This window comes from Cebidichthys violaceus, unplaced genomic scaffold (genome assembly GCF_023349555.1).
Source record: "Cebidichthys violaceus isolate CVI_PGR_0920_01 unplaced genomic scaffold, fCebVio1.0.p SCAF_92, whole genome shotgun sequence".
Lineage (NCBI taxonomy): Eukaryota > Metazoa > Chordata > Actinopteri > Perciformes > Stichaeidae > Cebidichthys > Cebidichthys violaceus.
The window spans coordinates 109,742-132,500 of NW_027176978.1; the positions used below are offsets into that span (position 1 = coordinate 109,742).

Consider the following 22,759-nt stretch of genomic DNA (forward strand, 5'->3'; position numbering starts at 1 on the left):
AATTTATAGAGCTCCAATTTAACGAGGAAGTGATGTGTGACTGCGAGTTGCCATTCGGGGCTTTATAAATAAATATAAAGCAAAGTCTTACTATGTTTTTTAACGCATATCTGAGCTCCCTGCTGGAAACCTAATTTCCACATTTCTTGGACGCTCAACCACACAAACTTTAAAGACCCCCTAGACCTCTTTGTGAAGCAGGTCACGGTCTCTCTCCTTCTTTCTAGATCTAAATGCTTCCCCAGCTGTCTCGTCTCCTCACGTGGGCAGAAGGAGAGAAAAAGAAAAAAAAGCAAGCTGTGAATTAACGTTAATCCCGTTTAATAAAGTCTGCAGAGCGCTGTAATAAAGAGGGCTTTTAAGAACTTTTCCCCTGACTTTATGAAGGGCGTCCTCCCTTTCTGACTCCTCGCTGACTAAACAGTCCGTCTGACATTATCACACAAAAACAATAAATCTGAGTGTTTCCATTGTCTTCTTTCTTGTGTCATCTCTCTCTCTCTGGTCTGTTTGTCTTTCCCACTGGTTCACTCTGTGTTTCTCTTCTTTAGACCGTGGAGCATGGGTTCCCTCACCAGCCCAGCGCTTTGGCTTTTGACCCCAAACTGGAACTTATGGCCATCGGAACAAAGTCGGGAGCCATCAAAGTGTATCCTTCATTATCATCGGGCTCACGTATGGAACGCAAGGGGTTCAGTTCGTCATAAACTGGATTCGTGAAAAGACCGACTTCAGGAATCTCTCACTGATCCACGTCTACTGATACTACGGCTGTCCACCACCTAGTCGACTCACATTAATGTGATTTTTGTCGAGTAATCGATTAGTTGATGTAATCGACAAAAAGAATCGCACAAAAACACCACTTTTAAATCTTTTGTTTGCCATAAGTTTCTCAGAAATAAGTCATTCGGCGTGAAAAAGAGCCACGAATCAACTCAAGACATCTTCGTAAAATAAGTCAGACATAAATTTCTTGGGATTTATTTTTAGTTCACGTCGTCCAGCCCTGAGTCACAGCTGACTAAGTTTGACAAAACCCAGCCGACTACGACCGTTTCTCGCCTGGTTTTGTCGGTTTTCATCGTTTTGAAGTGCTGCGATGTTTATTTGTTCATGAGCTCTGCAGAGCAGCTACTGAAGCTCCGTGTTTCATGCGGCTGTCACGCTTTTTGTTTGTTAAGATTTCGTGTTTTTGCGCAGGCTGTGGGATGATATCTATCGATTCTTTAAACCGCTGTCACGTCTACCCAAACGGTCCGCGCTATTTATAGCTCCGTGAAGCTAATTGAGACGTAAGTTACGGTCTTGCGCTGCTGTTGTTTTTTTTTTTTTTTTCCTCGTTTCTCACGATGCCTCGCGGCGCTTTGCGATTTTTGTTGAGGAAAATACTGATCGGATGCATCTGCAGCAGAGCTGTTTATTGCAACAGCAGTTTAGCAGAGCGCTGCATTGCTGTGTGTGCAGTCTGTCTCTGTGGGGAGTTGCACCGTCTGCACCACTTAAGAGAAGAGGACTTTTGTTTCCTTCTGCGCCGACAATATTAGAGGAAAGTTTAGTCGTTTCGCACAATCTGGGTCTTGGTTTTAATAGCTGTGGCTCTTGTTCTTTTGGGTTATTAACGTTTCTGTTGTGGGGTTATTTCTAGGACGTTGTCCTGTACAGGAGGCAGCGTGAGCGACCGGGCAGGTTGCAAACAAACCCTCGAGATCACAGAGAAGCTGAAGTCGAATGTGTTTTCTGCTTTAGTGGTTGAGTTTAATGAGGGCAGAATGTGGAGGTGCTCTTCTGCTGCTTGTGTTCCCGCTCGACCGTACTCTGCTGTGAAGCCACCGCCTCCAAATCGCTGCAGTTAACTTGAGGAGAATGTTATCCGATGGCCAGAGCTATGGAAATGACACCAAGACTGAGAAACAAAACAACGACATCATTACACACACTATTTGGCAGATGCTTTTCATCCTCGGAGGCCCAGAAAACCATAAATGCATTTTTTGAAATCTTGCGGTCGGGTGGGGAATCAAACCCCCCCCCCCCCCCCCCAACCCGTGGCGGTGCAGGACTGAGATGGACGCCTGAGTGAAGCTGTGCTGGAGATGATGGGTGTTGGTTTGGCTCATGATTTGTCCTCACGACTGTAGTTGATTGCAGGCTAACGTCATTTAGGCCGCTTTTGTTGCTGTGTGATGGTTCGCTCGGAGTCGGACGTCTGGTCCGAGCAGCATCGTCGTGAAGATGATGTTTTAAAGCGGATGTTGAGGTTGTTTGTTTTTTTAACTCTCTCTCCTCACATGCTTCATGTTTGTCTCGCGCGTTTGTGTTCAAGCTGCAGTGGGGAGCATGTGATCCATGGACACAAACACGTTGCTGTTTGAGTCTGAATGTATGGTCATCGCAAATATGTATGGTTGTGAGTGTGTGAGTGTGTGAGAGAGAGTGTGAAGGGAGTCTGGCTGCAGTTGTGTGCTATGTGCTGATGCATTAGACTGGAGAATCAATTCTTTCAGAGAGAGAGGGAGAGAGAGAGAGAGAGAGACTGGTGGTACCAGGCACTTCCACCCCAGAGGGAGACGGATGGAGGGGGGGGGGGGGGGGGATGGAGATAAACGGAGACAGTGAAGACGAGGGAATGTGTTAGAGATGGAAGGGGAGGAAGAATAACTCCTCTACACGGATCTACTTACTCTAAGACAACGACTCAAATCTCAGACTAGTCGTCCTGCTTTTTAACACGTCACCAGCAGCTGTTGGCGTAACCCCACTGAGAATATCTGGAAAAATGAACAAAAGAAAAAGTATCTTGTTTCACACATTCATTGCATCAGAACAGCGACTGGGGATTCGGCGGTGCACTCAGCTGTGTTATCACTAGCGGCCCCTACCAACCTGGGGGGGGGGGGGTTAGAGTAGTGAGTGAGGAGTCAGCAGGCAGTCTATGGCTGCATAACACGGGCAATGAAAAGGAGTTTGGAGAGAGTCTGAGTCACCGTTACCGCGATGGGTCCGTGAGAGCGCAGCCATAAGTGAGCGCCGGAAATATTTAGCAGTTTGTTGCAGCACAGTGCGAGATTAGCCGTGGACAGACGCATGCTTGCACGCTCACACTCACGCACGCACGCATTCGAGCAGCCGCACGATTCTCCTGGTGGAGATAAGAAGCCAAGATTTAGTTTACAATGATATGAAGAAGAAAAAAAGCTGCAGGGCCTCACACTGTAAAGGCTGGAATTGGAGTTTGGTGTTTTGGACTATAAAAATAGTTTCTTCTTTTTCTGTTGGTTGATCCTTGAATTGACTCGGCTCTGATTTCTGGGTTTTACAAACTTTACCTCAATTTTTGTTCTGAACAGCAGCTTCAGTTCAGTTTTTTAGTGTGCATGTTCACATTCCCTGATAATCTCACAGACTCACTGACTTGGCTTTGACCTGGACGGGATTGCCAGCATACCTGCTAGTACTGTAACACACACACACACACACACACACACACACACACACACACACACACACACACACTTCCAGCGTTACTGCCAGATGTGCGGTTTAAATCTCCACACGCACTGACGTGTGTGTGTGTGTGTGTGTGTGTGTGTGTGTGTGTGTGTGTGTGTGTGTTGAGAGGTAGGAAGAGACAAAAAAAACCCAAAGAGAGTAGACGTTACGTTTATTGACTATATGACAAAGGAGTTGTAAAAATTGCTAAATGAATTTGAACTCCTGTTCTCCATCTCGGCCGTGATGGTTTCTCCTCCTCTCTTGCTCTCTTTCAGCCTCTTTGCTCTGAGTTTCTCCCTCGTTCTTTCCCGTCTCTTCTCCGTCGTGTTTATAAAGGCAGAGTCGTATTACGCCCTGAGAGTTTCTGCTTGGACCACAGACAGGGGCTCAGCGGAGGGAAGGGGGACGATGAGCTGTGGAGATATTTTTTTTGTGTATGTTGAGAGAGATCGTGTGTGTGTGTGTGTGTGTGTGTGTGTGTGTGTGTGTGTGTGTGGTGTGGGGGGGGGTCGATCTTGAGGAGTCTGTCTCCTGTCGAAGAATGTGTGTTGCACTGCCCTGGGTTAACCCTCCCTCTATATATGTGTGTGTGCAGATTGGGTGAGTAAGAGCTTTGTTGCTGAGTCTAGTCTTAATAAAGGAAGCTTTTGAATTGGTTTCCAAGACGACCAGCGCAGTTGCCGGGGATGAGAAGTGCTCGAGGGCTCGAGGGCATTGAAAGTCTGCAGCTCAGCACGTCGGGCAGCAGAGTTTGCTGCTAGAAACGCATCCGATGTGGGTAAAAAAGGGTCCGAAAATACTTCTTACAGTACCTGCTGGTAACACACACACACACACACACACACACACACACACACACACACACACACACACACACACACACACACACACACACACGTATACAATTATATGAAACTGTGACTTTATCTGGACATGCTGAGTCACCCTGAAACTTTGTGACCATGAAGCTTCAGTATCGGCAATCACACAGAGGACGACAAATATTGACACACACACACACACACACACACACACACACACACACACACACACACACACACACACACACACACAGCAGAGCTTTGATTGGTGTGTTTGTGGGTGAGCTCCAGCTGTCAGTTCTCCCTCTGTCTGTCTGACATCCTGTTGGTCACACACACACACACACACACACACACGGTGAGCTGATTCATCGGCTCTTATCTCTTGACGAAGTTGCAAACGCTCGCATGAGTTTGTCTGTAAGATTAAAAAAAAAAAAGCGGCCATTTTCTTTCTTTTTTTTTTATTGGTGTTTCTTCACGTTGTAGAAGGCGCCGTGTGTCGCAGCACCGTTGCAGCTTGAAATCGGTGCTTTCACGCTGTGACTCATCCTCTTTTGCAATGTCACAGTGAGGACACGTAACACACTGAATGGACTGAATTAACATCCTGCGTTTCTTGTCCTTTGAGGCCCGAGGGGTCGACTGACCGCCGCTGCGTCTTCTTCATGTGGAGGAGTCTTGAACTGTTTATCTGACTTTCTGTAGATTGCGGTGAAAACGGTAAATTCCCCAATGAGCTCTTTTTGTGCAACACGATTCCCTTTTCAGTCGTGCAGCAGCCAGAGCTTTTCCCTCAACAATCCCCATCTTTTTTTCCATTTGTACCGAGTCGCATACATTTGTTTTCATGCTGTGGTTTGTAGTGGAGGCTGATGTGTTGAGAGAATACTACAAAACATCTTGCATGTTATGTAATCTTTTTTTACTGTTGTTGTTTGGCCTTAAATGAATCAATAAGTCAGTATTTAATTGTTTGGTGGGTTTTTAATCCGTTGAAGATACAGCCTTTAACATTCCTCCTACCCTTCACCACCTCCTCCCTCTTTCTCTCTCCTCTCACACACACACACACACACACACACACACACACACACACACACACACACACACACACACACACACACGGCCTTCTCCCTACTAACGTTCTGTCTTATGCAGTAAAGCGTCACTATTTTGAGTCTCTCTTTCTCATTCCTCCCATCACGTCTCTCTGTTTCACTTCTTCCTCTTCCTCCTCTTTGGTCTTCAGTCTCCTCACCCCCACACCTAGACAGATGAATGATCACACACACACACACACACACACACACACACACACACACACACACACACACACACACACACACACACACACACACACACACACAATCGTCTGACCAGCTGGCAGCAGGTTTCGGGAGGGGGGGGGGGGGTCTGTCTGTGGCGTTAAAGGGGGTGTGTGTGTGTGTGTGTGGTCTCACAGAGTTGGACAGACTGGAGAGGCTGTTGAGGGACGAATAAGAAAACATTTACTCAGACGGACAAATCGGTTCCTCAAGGGCTGAATTATTAGGGGAGACTGAATTAAAGAAGAAACGCACACAGTAGAGATTAATAATAGCGCTTAATGGCCTTTTAATGCGACTGATTTAAGTACTTGATAGGGATGCTGATCCGACTTTTGGTATGTACGAGTACCGATCCGATACCAGTGTTGAGAGACGTGAGACGACATCAGGCTAGACATTTGCTAACTGGCGCTAAACGCACAGGACAGCTGAGGCTCATGGGAATGTCGTTGGTTTTTCAGGTATTTGGCGGCGTATTGGACGGATTCTAAATTTGACCTGATGATGATGATGTTTAAGAGTTAAAGTGATAACAATTCATCATGAGGGGACCATGAATGTCTTTACAACGTGTCATGGCAGTCGTCCCATAATAGACTTTGAGAGAATCGAACATCAGTTGATGAAATACTTCTAGAAGTTGACCTCGTTGTGAAACTCACAGCTCCACATCAGCTGGCCCTTAAAAGTTGCTCAACACTCTGAGACGGTCCAACGAGGCGCGGCGCTTCACTCAGACCGAGTCCTGCCAGAACGCCAACCCCAAACCTCCTCACATCGTGATCGGGACCAGTTTTATGGGAGCATTTCTTCTGTTGCGATCAAAATCAGTCGCTTTACTTTCCGTTATTCCTTCTGTCCTTTGTTGAACCCCTTCAACACTCGAGTGAGCTTTGAACGCAGCTGTAATCGGTAAAGCTGAGAATCTTGTGATCTGATTGATGCAAACCTTTTCAGTGCCGTCGTCAGACCGCCGACAAGCAAACCAGCTCACCTGTGAAGCCTCGTTATGAATCCACCGATTGATAACGACTGACAAAAAAAACGATCTTGTTGCATTGGCAAAGGTCCGGACGATCCAAACCAGTAAAACATTTAGTCCAAAACACATTATTAATGTTAAAAAAAACCCAACTTCTTGCAGTGCAGTTGCATTTCAAAATAGACCAAACTATGCATGCCCTGGTTCAAGAACAGCTTTAATTTACTCTGGGCATTCCTTGAATAGGCGTTTTTAGGAGGCAGCACAGGTCGTGATATTTGTCCCACAGAGTAGTGACAGACCGGTGTTTGGTTTCCTCTTGTGTGACGTGATCATTACGATTCATCCTCTGTGGACCCTGAATGTGTGTCGGGTTATAGATAAGTCGAGTGTGTGTGTAAGTTGGACTTATCCCGTGTTGGGGGGGAGCGTGCACTGAGCGAGTGGGAGGGAGGGAAGGGGTGTGTGTGTGTGTGTGTGTGTGTGTGTGTGTGTGTGTGTGTGTGTGTGTGTGTGTGTGTGTGTGTGTGTGTGTGTGTGTGTGTGTGTGTGTGTGTGTGTGTGTGTGGGGGGGGGGGGTACTAGCTGAGGGGGAGGATGCAAATGAGACGGGATTGTTTCTCTAGTGGGTGGGTGGAGTTGTTTGGCTTGTCTTCTTGTAGACTGCCTTTTGCCAGACGTGTGTGTGTGTGTGTGTGTGTGTGTGTGGAGGGAAGTTGGAGAAAATGCTCGCAGATGATGCCTCAGAAGTTTAGAGCTAAACCCAATTTGACTTGTCTTGTCTGAAGTGTGACTTGTGAAAGTTTTTCTGGATTTTCATCTTCTTCTTTTTTTACCTTTCTGACTTTTTCTGAGGCGATCTAATCCTTGTTCTGTGTGTGGTCAACTTGTACTTTCATCCTTGGATCCAGTGATCCGTCCTTCCTTCCTGTCCGTCCCAGTCTTCTGTCGTGTGTGTGTGTCTCTGTGTGTCCAACGTAGAGGACAATGCCCTCTGTTTGTCTGTATTCAGACCGTGAAATCGCTTTATCCTTGCTAACGCTCTCTCTCTGCATCACTGGGCAATTGCACTGTGTGTGTGTGTGTGTGTGTGTGTGTGTGTGTGTGTGTGTGTGTGTGTGTGTGTGTGTGTGTGTGTGTGTGTGTGTGTGTGTGTGTGTGTGTGTTTGAGGTGTGTGTGCTTGAGAAAGAGACAGTGATTCAGTGATTATGAGCTACTGTAGGCCTCCATTGTGTGCTATCGGGCTTCTGTGGTGAGCAGCGCAGCTCTGCGTGCTTCACGGTTTCCTCGCACAGATCATCACGTTGAACCAGTGCGTCATTCAACAGGTCGCTCAAAGATTTACGTCTCCGGTGTTGATTTCCCTGTTTCTGAACTTTGTGAGGAACATTTCGACACCGTATCACCAAAGACTATCCGTGCAGAGTTTGTCCTCGCTGCTCGTCTCGCTGCTGTGGTTCATTTTTATTGGCGCGTTCAATTTTCATTTCCAAATTGGATTGAGGAGGCGTTTGAATTACTTTGCCTTGAGTCAGTGTTTCCAGCTCTTTACAGACTAAATGAACCTTCATCCTTTGGTCAACCTTCAACCTCCAACTGCTGGGAGACGCCTCTGATGTTCTTGGCAAAGCATCCTGAGAATTAGCAGCAATTTTTTTTTTTTTTTTGTCTCTCATTACCGTTTTCTTTTGTCCACATATCTATTAGCATATTTTTATGGGACATGTTTTGAAGAGGCAATCAGTCCTGGATGTTTATCAGAAGTATGATCAGGAAAAGTCGAGGAAGAGAACTGGCAGTTACCATTTTAAAATAAATAGTGTTGCTTTATTTTCACTTTGATCTAGGCTGAAATGACTCATCGACTAATGAATAGATTGTGTTGAAATTTAGTGCAGACATTCATGTCTCCCTCGGAATGAAGCGCACTAACTTTGGTGATCCACTGACTTTTCCTCAAGCGCCAAATTTGACCAGATGCATTAAAAAAAGCTAAAAATGTTCCCATCAGTCTCAGCTGCTCTGCGTTTAGTGTTAATTAGCACTAATCGTTGTCGAGCTTAGCATTTAGCTCAAAGCATTTACACATTTAATATCTGCCCGCTACTAATGAGGGCTTTTGTTATTAGCCAAATGAGCAGATGCCATGGCTTAATTCACAGGACACACACACACACACACACACACACACACACACACACACACACACACACACACACACACACACACACACACACACACACACACACTGATGACATCATGACCGGGAATCCCTCCTCCAGCTGTCCTCTGACATCACCATGACCAGGAAGTGTGTGTGTGTGTGTGTGTGACCCATGGGCCATAGTTGAGCTTTTGTATTATTTTTATATACACACACACACACACACACACACACACACACACACACACACACACACACACACACACTTTGTTTGCCCTCCGACCTTAAAGCAATAAAAACTCTCTGCCCAGCTTTACGACTGTCCTGCTGCCTGTCGGCCATGTTTTCTCTGGGTTGTGTGGAATGAACAGATTGAAACAGGAGATGGTAGTTGCCGGGTTCCTGTCAGAGGTGCTACAGATCAGCCAAGTGTCCCGGCTCTGACTCTTAAATAGTAGTTAGTGGTCTTATTTCTTTTCTCCGTGCACTGACAGCTTTCTTTGCACTCTTTTCCTGCACAGCCAGCTTTAAATGTGTGGGAGTTGCTGTATAGATTTGTGATGACTGAGTTGTGGTCATCGCTGCATAGCTGGAATACACAGACAAACCGCTGCTGTCCATCTGTTTTCCTTCTGATCAGCGGTGGAACTCTTTTCACTTTCTTTCCTGTCAGTTTTCTCACTTATAAAGATCTTTACACACCGGGGGTGTGACGAATAAACACCAAAATACATAATGCTCGAGTATTATTTGTGTTGGGCTTTTATTGTGAAGGGGAGGAATGTAAGGCGTAGATCTGGCCCCTGCTGCCTTTTATCGAGGTTAACAGTAGTAATGAAGTTTGCCGTCTTGGTTCTGACTACAGAGCAACTGTTGTTGTTTCATGAATAGAGGCGCAACTCAACCCGTTCTGCATAATATGAAAAATCAACCTTGTTTAGAAACAGAAATGCGTCTCTTTTTCACTAATATTCGTACATAAGTATGAGTTAAAAAAAGAAAAGAACACCCCCGGTGTGTAAAGGCTTTAACTTTGAAGTAAAGCAGTGCAACTTCTTTCATTTCTGTTTTTCTGTGTCTCCATTATTCAGTCGTCGTTCTCTTTCTTTCTCCTAGTTTTCTGTGAACCTGAGAATCGGCGCAGAGTGGAGAGAAGTCGGACGAAGAGCGTTACCAAGAGCTTAGAAAGGAGGCAGCAGATAAAATGTTGGTATTGAAACTCCACTGGAAAGAGCAGTCAACTTGTAGTAGCCTTTCCTCGAACAAGAGAGCCGTTAGAAAGCAGCGGAAAGAGAGGGTTAAAGAAATGGGGAATGAGTAATCCGTCACTGAGTATCTCACAGAGGTTGAGAGTGGAGGGATAAAAGGAAAGATAGGAGGAGAAGCTAAGTAGAGATGAAGATAAGTGGATCTGTAAACAAATCCTCCTGGGCAAGTAGGGAAGATAACACCCCCGCCACTGGATGTATGAAAAGGAATTAAAAGAGAGGGAAATAAAATATATATGTAGCTGTAATATCTTCCATGAAAATAGATGATAATATAAAACCAGCTCTCCACACACTCTTAATACAAACACGAGAGGGAACTCCCCAGATTCCCTCTTATTTTTCTGCATTTTTAATCCACATTCCGAAAAGGCTTATGTAAGCAGTGTGTCGATATTGCTCACAAGTGTGTGTGTAGCTGCTTGTGTGTGTGTGTGTGTGTGTGTGTGTGCGTGTGCGTGCTAATTTGCAGTTTAGACCAATTTAGCGTAGTCGTGTACTCTGCGTCACAGTTCTTAAGTGTAGCTTTTCAGTTTATCAGCTGAGCTTCATTTACTGGACTAACGAAGAGAGGACTCTGAAGTTTGCTGCTGATTTTACACACACACACACACACGCGCACACACACACACACGCACACATGCGCGCACGCGCAGAGTGGTGGTTATGAGCATCTGCGTCATCTGGTGTTGGAAATTGCTATGAGCTTTGTTATAGGGTTCTAATTTCTCCCCTGCTATTACACCTAACCAGTGTGTTTCTTCTGCTTTACAGACAGTTAATTACCAGTTTAACTGTTCACAGTTTCTGCCCTCTGACACTTCAGCTTCTATTTTGAAAAGAAAACGTTTTCGCCATCAATTACAGCATGACGGCGGCAGATATACAGGATGTGTCGATGTATAAATATTGCTCCTAGTTGTGTAATTCCCAACAATCCGTTCATATTGACTACAATTAGGTCCCGACTATGCTTGTTTGTCGCTGCGCTTGCAGCTGAAGGTGGACTTTTGATTTTGTCTTTTCATTGTTCAGTATCAAAGCTTGCTTTTGTTGTTTAATTTCCTTGACGGGACCCTCGCAGCTACGGGTCTCCTGGTGTGGAGTTCACAGGACTACACAAAGACACCACTGCTGTCACTCAGATCCACTTCCTGCCCGGACAGGTAAGCCGCTTATTTCTCTGAATGTAAGAACTCCTTTTTGTGACAAGAGTGGTGGACAAAAGTGACGCTCATGTTCACTTTTGATCTGTGATAGGGCCGCCTGCTGTCACTGCTGGACGACAACACGATTCACCTGTGGGAGCTGGTGGCCGGCGCCCCTAGAGAGGTGGGAGGGGTTAAGAGAGAAGGCGTGGTCTATCTAGAGGAAGTGGACAGCTACAGCCTGCCAGGAAGACCCGGCATTGAGAGCTGCAGGTACGTTAAAGCCTGTTCATACAGATTTTTGCTTTCAAATGTATAATCCCTGAAGTTGTCGTCATTTCAAAGCCAATGTTTTAATGATATGCTAAAGTCTTCATGATTATAACTTAAAAGGACACAGTTCTCAAAGCAGGCAGCAACCTCCAGGTCTGAAAAGTGACGCTAATGCTGACGTGCCTTAAGCTTGCATTCTCTCTACTGACCAGCAGGGGGCGACTCCTCTGGTTGTATAGAAGTCTAGTCTAAAATGACTCTACTTCTCTCTTGATTTATTCCCTCAGTAAACATTGTAAACATGAGTTTATGGTCTCAATGTCTAGTTTCAAGTCTTCTTCAACACAGCATGATGTTCATTTAGTACATTATGCTCCATTTAGAGTCAAACAGACCATAAAGCAGGGGATGCTTTAGGGGCGGGGCTACATTGTGATTGACAGGTCTCTACCATGGCGTCGTCCGGTCTGGGAGTTGTTCGTATTTACGTCTTACAACTTTAACTCTTTTAATTGTAAAGTTTTTGGTCGTCCAAAAATGTCTTTTCCTGCTTTCAGTTTCCAAAGAGACGGGTGAATTTGTCCCACTCTCTTTCATATTCAAATGAATGACGACGTCACTCTTCTCCCTCTTCCTCCTCCTCTTCTCAGTGCCACTCGGGTGACCGTCCTCCTCCTGTTGAGGTCCAGCGACCTGCTGTGCATCGGGACGGAGGGAGGGGGCGTGTACTTCCTGGAGTTGCCCCGCCTGTCACTGAAGGACAACCAGACGTTGCTCCAGGATCAGGTCATGCAGAGGTGAGGGATAGGAGTTTGTAAAGTTGATCGCTGCATTATGAATAGTAATATTCCAGCTCTTCTTTATTCTGCATCTATACATATAACGAATCGCTCTAAAGAGCTTCCCGTGTTGATCGAACGCAGTTTCTCCTTCTTCTTCTCGATCTTCATTCTGTCCTCTTCGTCTCTGTCAGTGTGTCTTCATCTAAACACTCCAGTTTCCTCTTCTCACAGCTCCAGCTGAGCAGGTCGGACACACACTCACACACACACTCACACACACACACACACACACACACACACACACACACACACACACACACACACACACACACACTTGCAGAAACAAATATCCCTCTTGACGGCTAGCAGCAGCAGCAGGCAGGTCGTGGTCATGTGGTTCAGGGACCATGAGAACGGTCAGATCTCCTGCACCTTGTTTGGACAGTAGAGACGAGGGAGAGGAAGACGAACAGGTGAACTGTGCCGTTTGCTGAGTCATAGTAATGTGAGTGAGGAGCACTGAATCGGATAAAGTTGATAAAATCTTTAGTTAAAGTTGGCAAAGAACTGATGTAGACGTTGAAGCATCTGTTTCGGGACATTGTTGTTGCATTAGATATGTGCAGTAAATCTTGGATAGGAATTTGAACAGATGTGTTTTTTTAGGGTTTTTTTTAGGAAAAGGAGTTCGGGTGAACGAGGGGTGGATAAAATAGAATGCAGTGCAATAAAATAGCAAGTTGAGCTCAAAAAGCAGCAACTTTCTCGCCTCTTTTCTTGCTTTGCGTCGACAACTCACTTCTGAAAATGTTGACCGTCAGACTTCTTTTTTTTAAAGACCTTGAAAAAAAAAAAATGTCTCTTTTGATCTTTCAGATGAGAAATTTCTATACTTGTGTTTTTGGTCTGTGCTCGTCACTCTAGTTTGAAGTGGGCGGGGCTCAGTCGGATAGACCATCATCAATAAATGTACCAACCAGGATTAAGCAACATTTAATTTAACATTTAATGTGCTGAAGAAACAGATGAGTTTTAAACTCTTGATCAATACGAACTAATTGTTTTTTTACCACAAAAATTAACTTTGAATGTTGCTTATCTAGACAAAAACAATACATGTGATAAAGACAAACTCTCTATTCAAAGCACCGTAAAACAGCCCAAACAAAGAGGAACTATTACTGCTCGGCTATTTTTATATTGCCATTTTGTGCAGTAAACGTAGTAGTTTCTTAATTTTTCTTGCTGCATTCCTGCGCTGATGCTCCGACATCACAGAGTTTCTTTTTCTTTCTGCTGTGTGACGGTCCGACTGCTCAAACCCCTCATTAAACAGGCTTGTTTATGGAAGTGGGCAGAACTGAGGCCTAACGAGGGTCCTGATAAGGCTTGTGTGTGTGTGTGTGTGTGTGTGTGTGTGTGTGTGTGTGTGTGTGTGTGTGTGTGTGTGTGTGTGTGTGTGTGTGTGTGTGTGTGTGTGTGTGTGTGTGTGTGTGTGTGTGTGTGTGTGTGTGTGTGTGTGTGTGTGTGTGTGTGTGTGCGCTTTTGCGTGTGCAAAGGAGGGGACGTTTTAGACAGGGAGGCTTTGTACCGGCTGCCAAAACACGGTGTTCCGGTTGGGGAAGTGCTTCAGCTGAATCTATAACGTGCACATAGACACACTCTCATACACACACACACACACACACACTTGAAACCACACACACACACACACACACACACACACAGAGGCTCATCACCGGGACTCTGTAGCAGGATGCTGGATTCCCTAAAAATACTTGTGAACGGAGAGACAGAGACAATGGAATGCTTTGTCAGAAATGTTTCTGCCTCCGTGCTTCCGGAGAGGATCTTCCTCAGTAAACGCTACCAAAGCAGTCAAAAGTGCGTGTGCGTGTGCGTGTGCGCGTGCGCGTGTGTGTGTGTGATGCATGCTGACTATCTCTTCTGCGATGGTTCTGCCTCGTCCTCAGCAGAGAGACCAGAAAGCTGCATTGCAGTCTTTTTCTTTCCCACTTTGTTTGTTTGTTTTTCTCCTCATTAACTCCGTTTCCTCTCCCGTCTTCTCCTGTCTCTTCCTCCATCCTTCGCTGAGGGAATCCTCTGACATCTTCAGGGTGTGTCCTGCTCCACATTCCTCCGCTGCCTTTAGAGGAATGTCTAGTTCACTAACTCCAGACTCATGTTGATTTCACTGTTGTTGTTGTTGTTGTTGTCGTTGTTGGAAGAGCAACATGCGGTCGTATCAGAGTTTATACAGATGGTTTGAGCTTGAAGTTGATTAGATAAGTTTGAACACTTTTTCTACGAGTTGTTTTTGTGGAAAAGAAAAGACTTTTGCTGTTTATTTTACAAACTGGATTATCAATAAGCACACATTTTTGTAACATTTTGTAATTTACAACATGTGGGATAATGGGTCATGTTTTGTTTTACCAGCCTGCCAGATGATTACAGATGTGGGAAGTCCTTAGGGCCGGTGGAATCTCTTCAGGAACATCCCCAGCAGTCAGGGAGGCTTCTGATTGGCTACAGCCGAGGCCTGGTGGTCCTGTGGGATCTGACCACCCGACACGCCGAGCAGCTGTTCCTGGGCAAGCAGGTACCTGGTTTACAACGTGTAGTGCACATCGGTGTAACTTTTTTACTAACAACGTTCTGTGATTAATATTTCATGATGGTATCATTTTAAAAAAAGAATGATCCTTTTTTTTTTTTACTGTCATCATATTCTGGACAGAGTGTTCTCTGAAACAAGCAACAGGGGAGTTGCAATTAAATAATACAGATGTCTTTCTAATTAGGTCTTTTCTTCTCACTGTTATTAGCTGCTAAAAGAGGCACTTGACTCTTATTTAATCTAGTTCAATGGCAACTCCTTCATTCACATTGTGAACTGACTATCTATAAGCTGTAATAATAGTGCTATGCAACCTGGTTTGATGCTCATACTGTGTGTATGTGACCCCACCCCCCCCCCCTGCAGCAGCTGGAGAGTCTGGTATGGGAACGCTCTGGAAACTTATTTGTCAGTTCTCATAACGATGGGGGCTACTCTGTGTGGGCCGTTTCTAACGGAAACACCTACAATCACCAGCCAGTGTCCTCCAGCATCCCATATGGTGAGAAGTGCACACACACACACTCATAGTGGCGAGTTACATTGGGGGCAAATAAAGGCCTCAAACATTCCCATGTGGAAAGGACATGTTCAAAATGTGCACCATAGTGTACAACGTTAGGCTCCGTAGTCCAAATCAAGACAAACTTTATTACTCCTGTCAACCGTGACAAAGTCGGTGCAGACCAGATTCTTTCCTTTCACAATAAAAGCCTTGGGCATGTACACTGTGTAACTTTTTTACCAGAAATAACTCATTCAGAGCATTTCGCTATAAGGTAGTAACTCAATGAAATATCCTCCAGTAGTTTAGGCTCTGCGACGGTTTGCCTCAGGCAGACTTCCAGACGCCGCTCTGGGTCAGTAGGTATCCTGGTAGTCGGTCCTCTCGTGATCTAAAATGTTTAAAGAGTTTTTGACAGTTTGAGTCTGACCAACGTCTCTCCAATGTTTTTTTTTTTTTGTTTTTTTTTTTTAACTTCACTGTTTGCAATTGTCTGCCGCAGGTCCGTTTCCCTGTAAGGCCATCAACAAGATCCTGTGGAGAACCACTCAGACGGGGTGAGTGTGTGTGACTTACTTTGTGACACATTGTTTGAATCCTGCAGTCAGACTAGACATTACTCACAGTGGCAGTAAATATTTACTCCTGTCTTTTTCTATTTAACTCTAAGACTAAAAAACATTTCCTTTTCAATTGTCTTTTCTTTGAATTATTATTTTTTTTATTACACTATAAATACATTTCCACCTGGGTTTATGCCCCTATGAATCCAAAAGTTGTCTTCTTCCCCAAGAACACCGTTTGCTGTCGTTTACTGTAAGCAATATACTGATTAAAATAAAAAGATTAAAAGTTAGAAACAAACACCAGTCCACAAATATGAAAATGTAAAGTACTGATGCCTAACTATATTGGAAACACTAGCTCGATGTTGTTCTAGATGACCGATGAAATTGACCGTGAATATGAATATTATTTTTTCTGTCCGCTCCAGTTCTCCGGTGCTGTTATACAGCGGCGGGATGCCCAGAGCCAGCTACGGTGACCGCCACTGTCTGACCATCCAGCAGGACAAAGACCACGTCACTCTGGACTTCACATCGCGGGTCATCGACTTCTTCACCGTCCACAGCGTCGAGCGAGAGAAAGGTCAGAGCCCGGCCAACGTTAAGGATGATGTTTGATTCAAGAGTTTAAAGTTGTCTGAAAAGTGTGTAATACAACTCAAAAGTTCAGGAGCATCGGCGCTTCATTCTATCGCGTGTTCTCCCTCTGTCAGAGTTTGACGAACCGTCTGCGGTGGTCGTTCTGCTGGAAGAGGAGCTGGTTGTGATCGACCTCCAGACCCCCGGGTGGCCGTCGCTGCCCACTCCCTACCTGGCTCCTCTCCACTCCTCAGCCATCACCTGCTCCTTCCACGTCTCCAGCGTCCCGCCCAAACTCTGGGAGCGGCTGGTCAACGCCGGCAAAGCACAGCAGGGCCGTCAACACGCGCACGGGGTGAGAAGCACACTGCCAAGTCTGAAAAGTCTTATTATGTGGCTGTCAGTGCTCTTTAGATATGTTCTAAATACCCCGAAGATAACAGACAGACTGTCTTTTATCTTTTTATACAACATGGACTTTGTCACAGAGACCGTTGACTGTGTAAACAAACTTCTTTTTCAAAAACAACCGTTGCACATATATCTCTCAGGACCTCCATTTCTTGCGTTAGAATCACATCCTGCACCGTCAACATGTCGCCGGCAGCAACATCTTTTGATTCTGCGTCGCTGGTGCACTGCCGGCAGGAAGCCACCGACAACGGGATTATTCTGTAAATTGGTTTATTTCACGGCGGATATTCAATTACAGGAAATCCGAGAAAGCGTGAAAGCAGCTTAACCTGAGGACACCTTAAACAGAGTGTGGCCGATAGCCAGGCTGCTCATGCTTTAAATGTAGCCGTCAATACCGATCGGTGTGCTTTACGTTTTACACACAAACCAGCCTCACAGATTCAAGCTTCAGGGATTGATTTGGACTTCTACCAAATGGCTGTCAGGTGTCAAATCAAAGCTCAGCCGCTGCCTTTTTTAAAAGCGAGGATATTGAAGTTAAATGGATGTTTGTATTCATGGTGTGACTCGTACATGTGAGCTCACAGGCTGGCAGCTAAACGGCTACGAGGGAACCTACGGGAGTGTGTGACCAACAGTGTGTTAACTTTAGGAGCAGGTGTAAGCAGTTAAAGGCTTTGCAAAGGCTTTCGTAGCTTAGATCAGCTGTTTGATCAGTGGCAGATTACACTATCGCACAAACACACACAGACAGACACACACACACACACACACACACACACACACACACACACACACACAGCTGGTACGCTCATAAATCATCTCTGTCTGTCTGTCTGTGCGGAGCCAGACCAGAGAGACTGGCACAATAACAGAGCAAACCCAACACATCTGTGTTTTCTGTGGACACGTTCTCTTCCATATGTGACGGCCTTTATATCGTGGTCAGAACATTTTGAGCCGGCGTGATGAAATGCAAAGGGTCAGGGGATGTGTTGTTGCTCAATGTGAGACATATTTGCTCATTTTCAGTGTGTTAAGAGTTCCAACTTCTCCAATCTTTGTCTTGTTTGTGCAGAGTTGGCCCATTTGTGGAGGGAAAAACATCGCTCCTCCACCCAAACAACAAGAGCTGCTATTGACAGGGTAAACACACACACACACACACACACACACACACACACACACACACGTATATATAAACAGTCACAGGCTGCGCTCCACAGGTGGAGCCAGTTTTAAATTTTTCATGACAAAATCCGTTTCCTTTCTGATGTAAACCACATGGATATCCTGAATAATATTGGATCGACATGGGGCTTGAAAATGTGTCAGCGTTGCAATGGCAACAAGGAAGTCCTGAGGCAACCGGCGTTCTGTTGCCAACTGCAGATGTTTGCCAGAGCTAACGTTAGCGTTCGGGTACAATGAGACACAACTGCAGTGTGTAAATAAAGCAAAACAGCTGGATTGGTTGGAGTTTTAGGAGACACCACAGTTAGGCTGAGTGCCGGCTAGGCCGCCGTTTTGAGACGGCAGCGTCTTTCTGAAAAGAGATTTTCTACCAGACGCTCTCGGAGCGGCCGCACAAAAAAAGTCCGAAATCTGGAGAAAAAAAAAAGACGCTGGGATTAACTTTGTACTTTCTAGTGCCATCATTAGGTAAAAATGTCTCTTTGTCCAATACTTTAGTTAACGCAACTTTGTGTTTTAGTGCTAATTAGCAAATGTTAGCATGCTAACATGATAAATTAACATGGTGAACATGGGAAACATCATACCTACTAAACATCGTCTTGTTAGCGTCATCATTGTGAACATGTAGCATGCTGACGTTAGCATTTAGCTCAAAGCACCACTGTGTGCAAGTACAGCTTCACAGAGCTTCTAGCTGGGGGGGTTTTTTTTCAACTTATATTAACTTATTTATATACATTATTTTATACTATTAGAAAATGATACGATATATGCAACGCCATGCGTTTAATCAAACTGACACGATGTCGCTGACAGAATATCTGTATTAATGTAAAGAAGGTTTACATCTGAGACTCACGGTCTGTTAGATGCACCGTGTTCCTTTTATTGCAACCTTTGTAGCAATAAGGTAGGTGGACAATAGAGGTGGACAATACATTAGAAACATCAAAGCCTCTGAGGATCGGCGCTATGCTCTGCAGGTTATAAAGACCTTTCAGTCCAATGCAATAGAATTAAAAAAAACACCAAACTAACGCCTCAGAAAATGACGAATGTGTCTCATTAATTCAGTCACTACAAAAACTGACCATACACCACAGAAATTGAGTTGCTGCTGTTTAGATACACACACACACACACACACACACACACACACACACACACACACACACACACACACACACACACACACACACACACCTGCACTATCCCGATCAAATGCGTTTGAATCTTGATGCATGTCTGTGTGTTTTATAGGCACGAGGACGGCACCGTGCGCTTCTGGGATGCGTCGGGCGTTGCTCTCACCCCGCTGTACAAACTCGGCACGGCCAACGTCTTCCACACCGACTGCGACCCCAGCGACGACACCCAGGACTCTAGCGACGACCCCGACATGCAGCAGGAGGAGGAATGGCCTCCCTTCAGGAAGGTGAGAGCTGGGGAGGCTGAGCATGAGAAGAAGTGAAAGGAAGTAAGAATAAAGAGAGTTAAAGTCTCTCCTCTAGAGAGATCAGGCACAGGGTTTTATTTTACGGGCTGTGGGAATAAAAAACAGTCTTGACATCACATCTGTGGCTACATCTGGGGCCTAATTCTCTCATCTGATTGTTTTCATGTGTTTGGTTCTCAGACAGGACCCACCCCATTGTTCCTGTTATTAAACCTTGACTCTGAAGGAACCGCAGTCTGATTCTGTTTTAATGGCCCGTTTTCTACGCAGAATTACATTTAAATTAACTGATTCAGCGTCGGGAGGAAGAATTCGATGACGGCGCAAAACGGACGGAGTCGTTCAGATTTAAATATTTAAATAAATTTAAACGTATTCTTCATCTACAGTTGGAAATGTTTCTGTGTCTGGACTTATGACCAAGATGAGCATTTATTATCTGGGGTCTCATCTGTAGATGGCAGCGATTTAAAGTGTTTTTCTTTTATTTCGTGCTCAGGAGGCAGCTGTCACTGGAAGACTGTCGTCATGTGTGAAGAATTCAATGGCAGAAATGGGTTAATCTGGGTACAAACAGATTTTGAGTGATTTAACAGTGACAAATAGATTTAATTAGTTTTCGGCCTCTTTTCTTCCTATTCACCCCCCCCCCCCCCCCACACACACACACACACACACACACACACACACACACACACACACACACACACACACACACACACATATATATATATACATACACACACACACCACCACCTTTCCTCATGTATCCTGTGGTAACAGAGCTGCATGTTCAGGAATGTGGCCCTCATATGGGATGAAGAGCCTTTCCCTTTTTTCTTTTTTCTTTTTCTTCCTCCTGTGTAATGAAAACCAGACCCATCAGCCCACTCTTTCTGTGAATGTGTGTGTGTGTGTGTGTGTGTGTGTGTGCGTTTGTGACCAACTACTCCTTGTTTCGCCGACATCCATGTGAGAGGGGATTCTATTGGAATTCCTACTGTGTGGAGAGACAGATTAATGCACATGTCTTGCTGAGTGTGTATGAGGGGGAAGAGGGATTGTCCTGAGTCTGACGTCGGTGTGCTTGAACTGAGCTAGTTGGAGGTGGAGAGTTTAGAAGAAAACACTATATCTACTAGAATAAAACCCTAATTCATGCCTGTGTGTGTGTGTGTGTGTGTGTGCGTGTGCGTGTGCGTGTGTGCGTAGGTGGGCTGTTTTGACCCGTACAGCGATGACCCCAGACTGGGCATCCAGAAGATCAGTCTGTGCAAATACAGCAACAAGCTGCTGGTGTCTGGAACCGCTGGACAGGTAAATGAATCGTACCTACTGTACATTTCAGTCTCTCAGATAAAACGGTCTTTTCATCTTCACCTTTCATCATCAAAGTCGATTTTGTATTGAATGCTGTTATTAAGCTGTGAAATAATGCAGGTCAACACTTTTTTTTTTTTTTTAAGACGAAACACTGTTACTGTATTCTTTGCTTGCCAACAGTTGATTTGCTAATGACGCGAATAATTAGGCTGTTTGACTCAAGAGTTCAAATGGGATTTTTTTTTTTTTTTTTTTTTTTAAAATAGCCTCGTGTTATTTTCTCTGCATGAGGTGAAGCCGGCTGATTTAACAACACGAGTGCCGTTACACTCCACTGCTGTGATATGGGTATAGCTGGGCTAAGTGGAGGTACAAGTACAACAAACAAACTGTACTTGAGTGTTTATGCTCCCCCCAACATTAAACATAAAACGTAAAATCAACATACTGACAGCTTTGCTCATGAAGCTTTAGTAGTGGTGGGGTTCAGATGTCGGACAAAAAGTGACCAGATTGAACGGTTTCACCATCAAGTGGAGCGTGTGCTGAATCTATTTCATGACCATCGCCTTCGTCAGATCTTTCTGGCCCGATAGTGGTGCTCGAGGAAATGTTAACGGAGCTGAAAGCATTATCGTTCATCCTCTGGGGTGACTGTGGATGAATATCATGAATATTTAAACCAAATACATTAATTACAGCACATTTTAGAAAGTCACGCTTCTTCCCGGAAAGAGAATATTCAGGCTGTGCTGCTATTAAAAGAGCACATACTGTAAAAGTGCAGCTCACGGATACATTAATGATAAACTAGCTGTTATTAACTTGTTTTCATTAGCCCCGCCTTCTCTTATTACTGTTTCTTTAAAATAACGCGGGATTAGAAGTTATGAAACCTTTAAAAACTGTTTCAAACAAAAAGTATGTTTCTGTTATTGTTAGCTAGAGTCTGAGGTCCAACTGTCAGACATTTCACACTCAAAAACAGTCACCCATGTTCTATAATTATCACACTAACTCCTGACTCCTCTTGTGTATTTTTAGATACAATAAGATAGAATCGATGAGGTAAAGAAGACTCTGACATAAACAAAAAGGAGCCATGCTGTTTCTTCACTTCTTCCGTGTCTCCAGGTGATAGTTCTGGGTCTGAGCGACGAGCGTTCGGACCACTTGGTGGACGTGTCGGTGGTCGATCTGCTGCAGGACAGAGAGGGCTTCACCTGGAAGGGCCACGACCGGCTGGAGCCGCGCCTCAAACCCGCCTCCTTCCCTCCGGGCTTTCAGCCGCTGGTGCTGGTGCAGTGCATGCCCCCGGCCTCGGTTACGGCGGTGGCCCTGCATGCCGAGTGGAACCTGATCTCCTTCGGGACGAGTCATGGATTTGGTCTGTTTGACTACCACAGACGAAACGCTGTGCTGGCCAGGTTAGGGACACACACACACACACACACACACACACACACACACACACACACACACACACACACACACACACACACACAGCCAGCTCAGGTTGTTGTGTTTTCGCTTTTACTTCATTTCTGGCACATACACATTTAATACATGACACACACAAGCGTCACCTTACTGCTCTGTATGTTCTCCTAGGTGCACCCTGCACCCTAATGACTCCTTGGCGATGGAGGGCCCCCTGTCCAGAGTCAAGTCCTTGAAAAAGTCCTTACGACAGAGCTTCAGACGCATCCGCAAGAGCCGGGTGTCGGGCAAGAAACGCCCCATCACCACACCCACCAGCAAGGTAAGTGACTCTCGGTGCCACTGAGAGCCGTTGAGAGGGACCGTACAGTTAAGTTCTGCTCTTTGTGAC

General features: G+C 45.1%; 1 protein-coding gene across 1 annotated transcript in view; it reads left to right on the forward strand.

The window, feature by feature from the left end:
• Positions 1 to 22,759, forward strand: part of llgl1 (LLGL scribble cell polarity complex component 1) — a 32,066-nt gene that overhangs the window by 2,209 nt on the left and 7,098 nt on the right. The window contains 14 exon segments of the mRNA XM_068704461.1: positions 552 to 649; positions 11,147 to 11,228; positions 11,323 to 11,483; positions 12,134 to 12,280; positions 14,705 to 14,867; positions 15,252 to 15,387; positions 15,893 to 15,947; positions 16,385 to 16,539; positions 16,670 to 16,890; positions 18,031 to 18,098; positions 19,410 to 19,584; positions 20,818 to 20,922; positions 22,063 to 22,355; positions 22,540 to 22,690. Of these exon segments, the coding sequence (XP_068560562.1) occupies positions 552 to 649; positions 11,147 to 11,228; positions 11,323 to 11,483; positions 12,134 to 12,280; positions 14,705 to 14,867; positions 15,252 to 15,387; positions 15,893 to 15,947; positions 16,385 to 16,539; positions 16,670 to 16,890; positions 18,031 to 18,098; positions 19,410 to 19,584; positions 20,818 to 20,922; positions 22,063 to 22,355; positions 22,540 to 22,690 (2,010 nt within the window).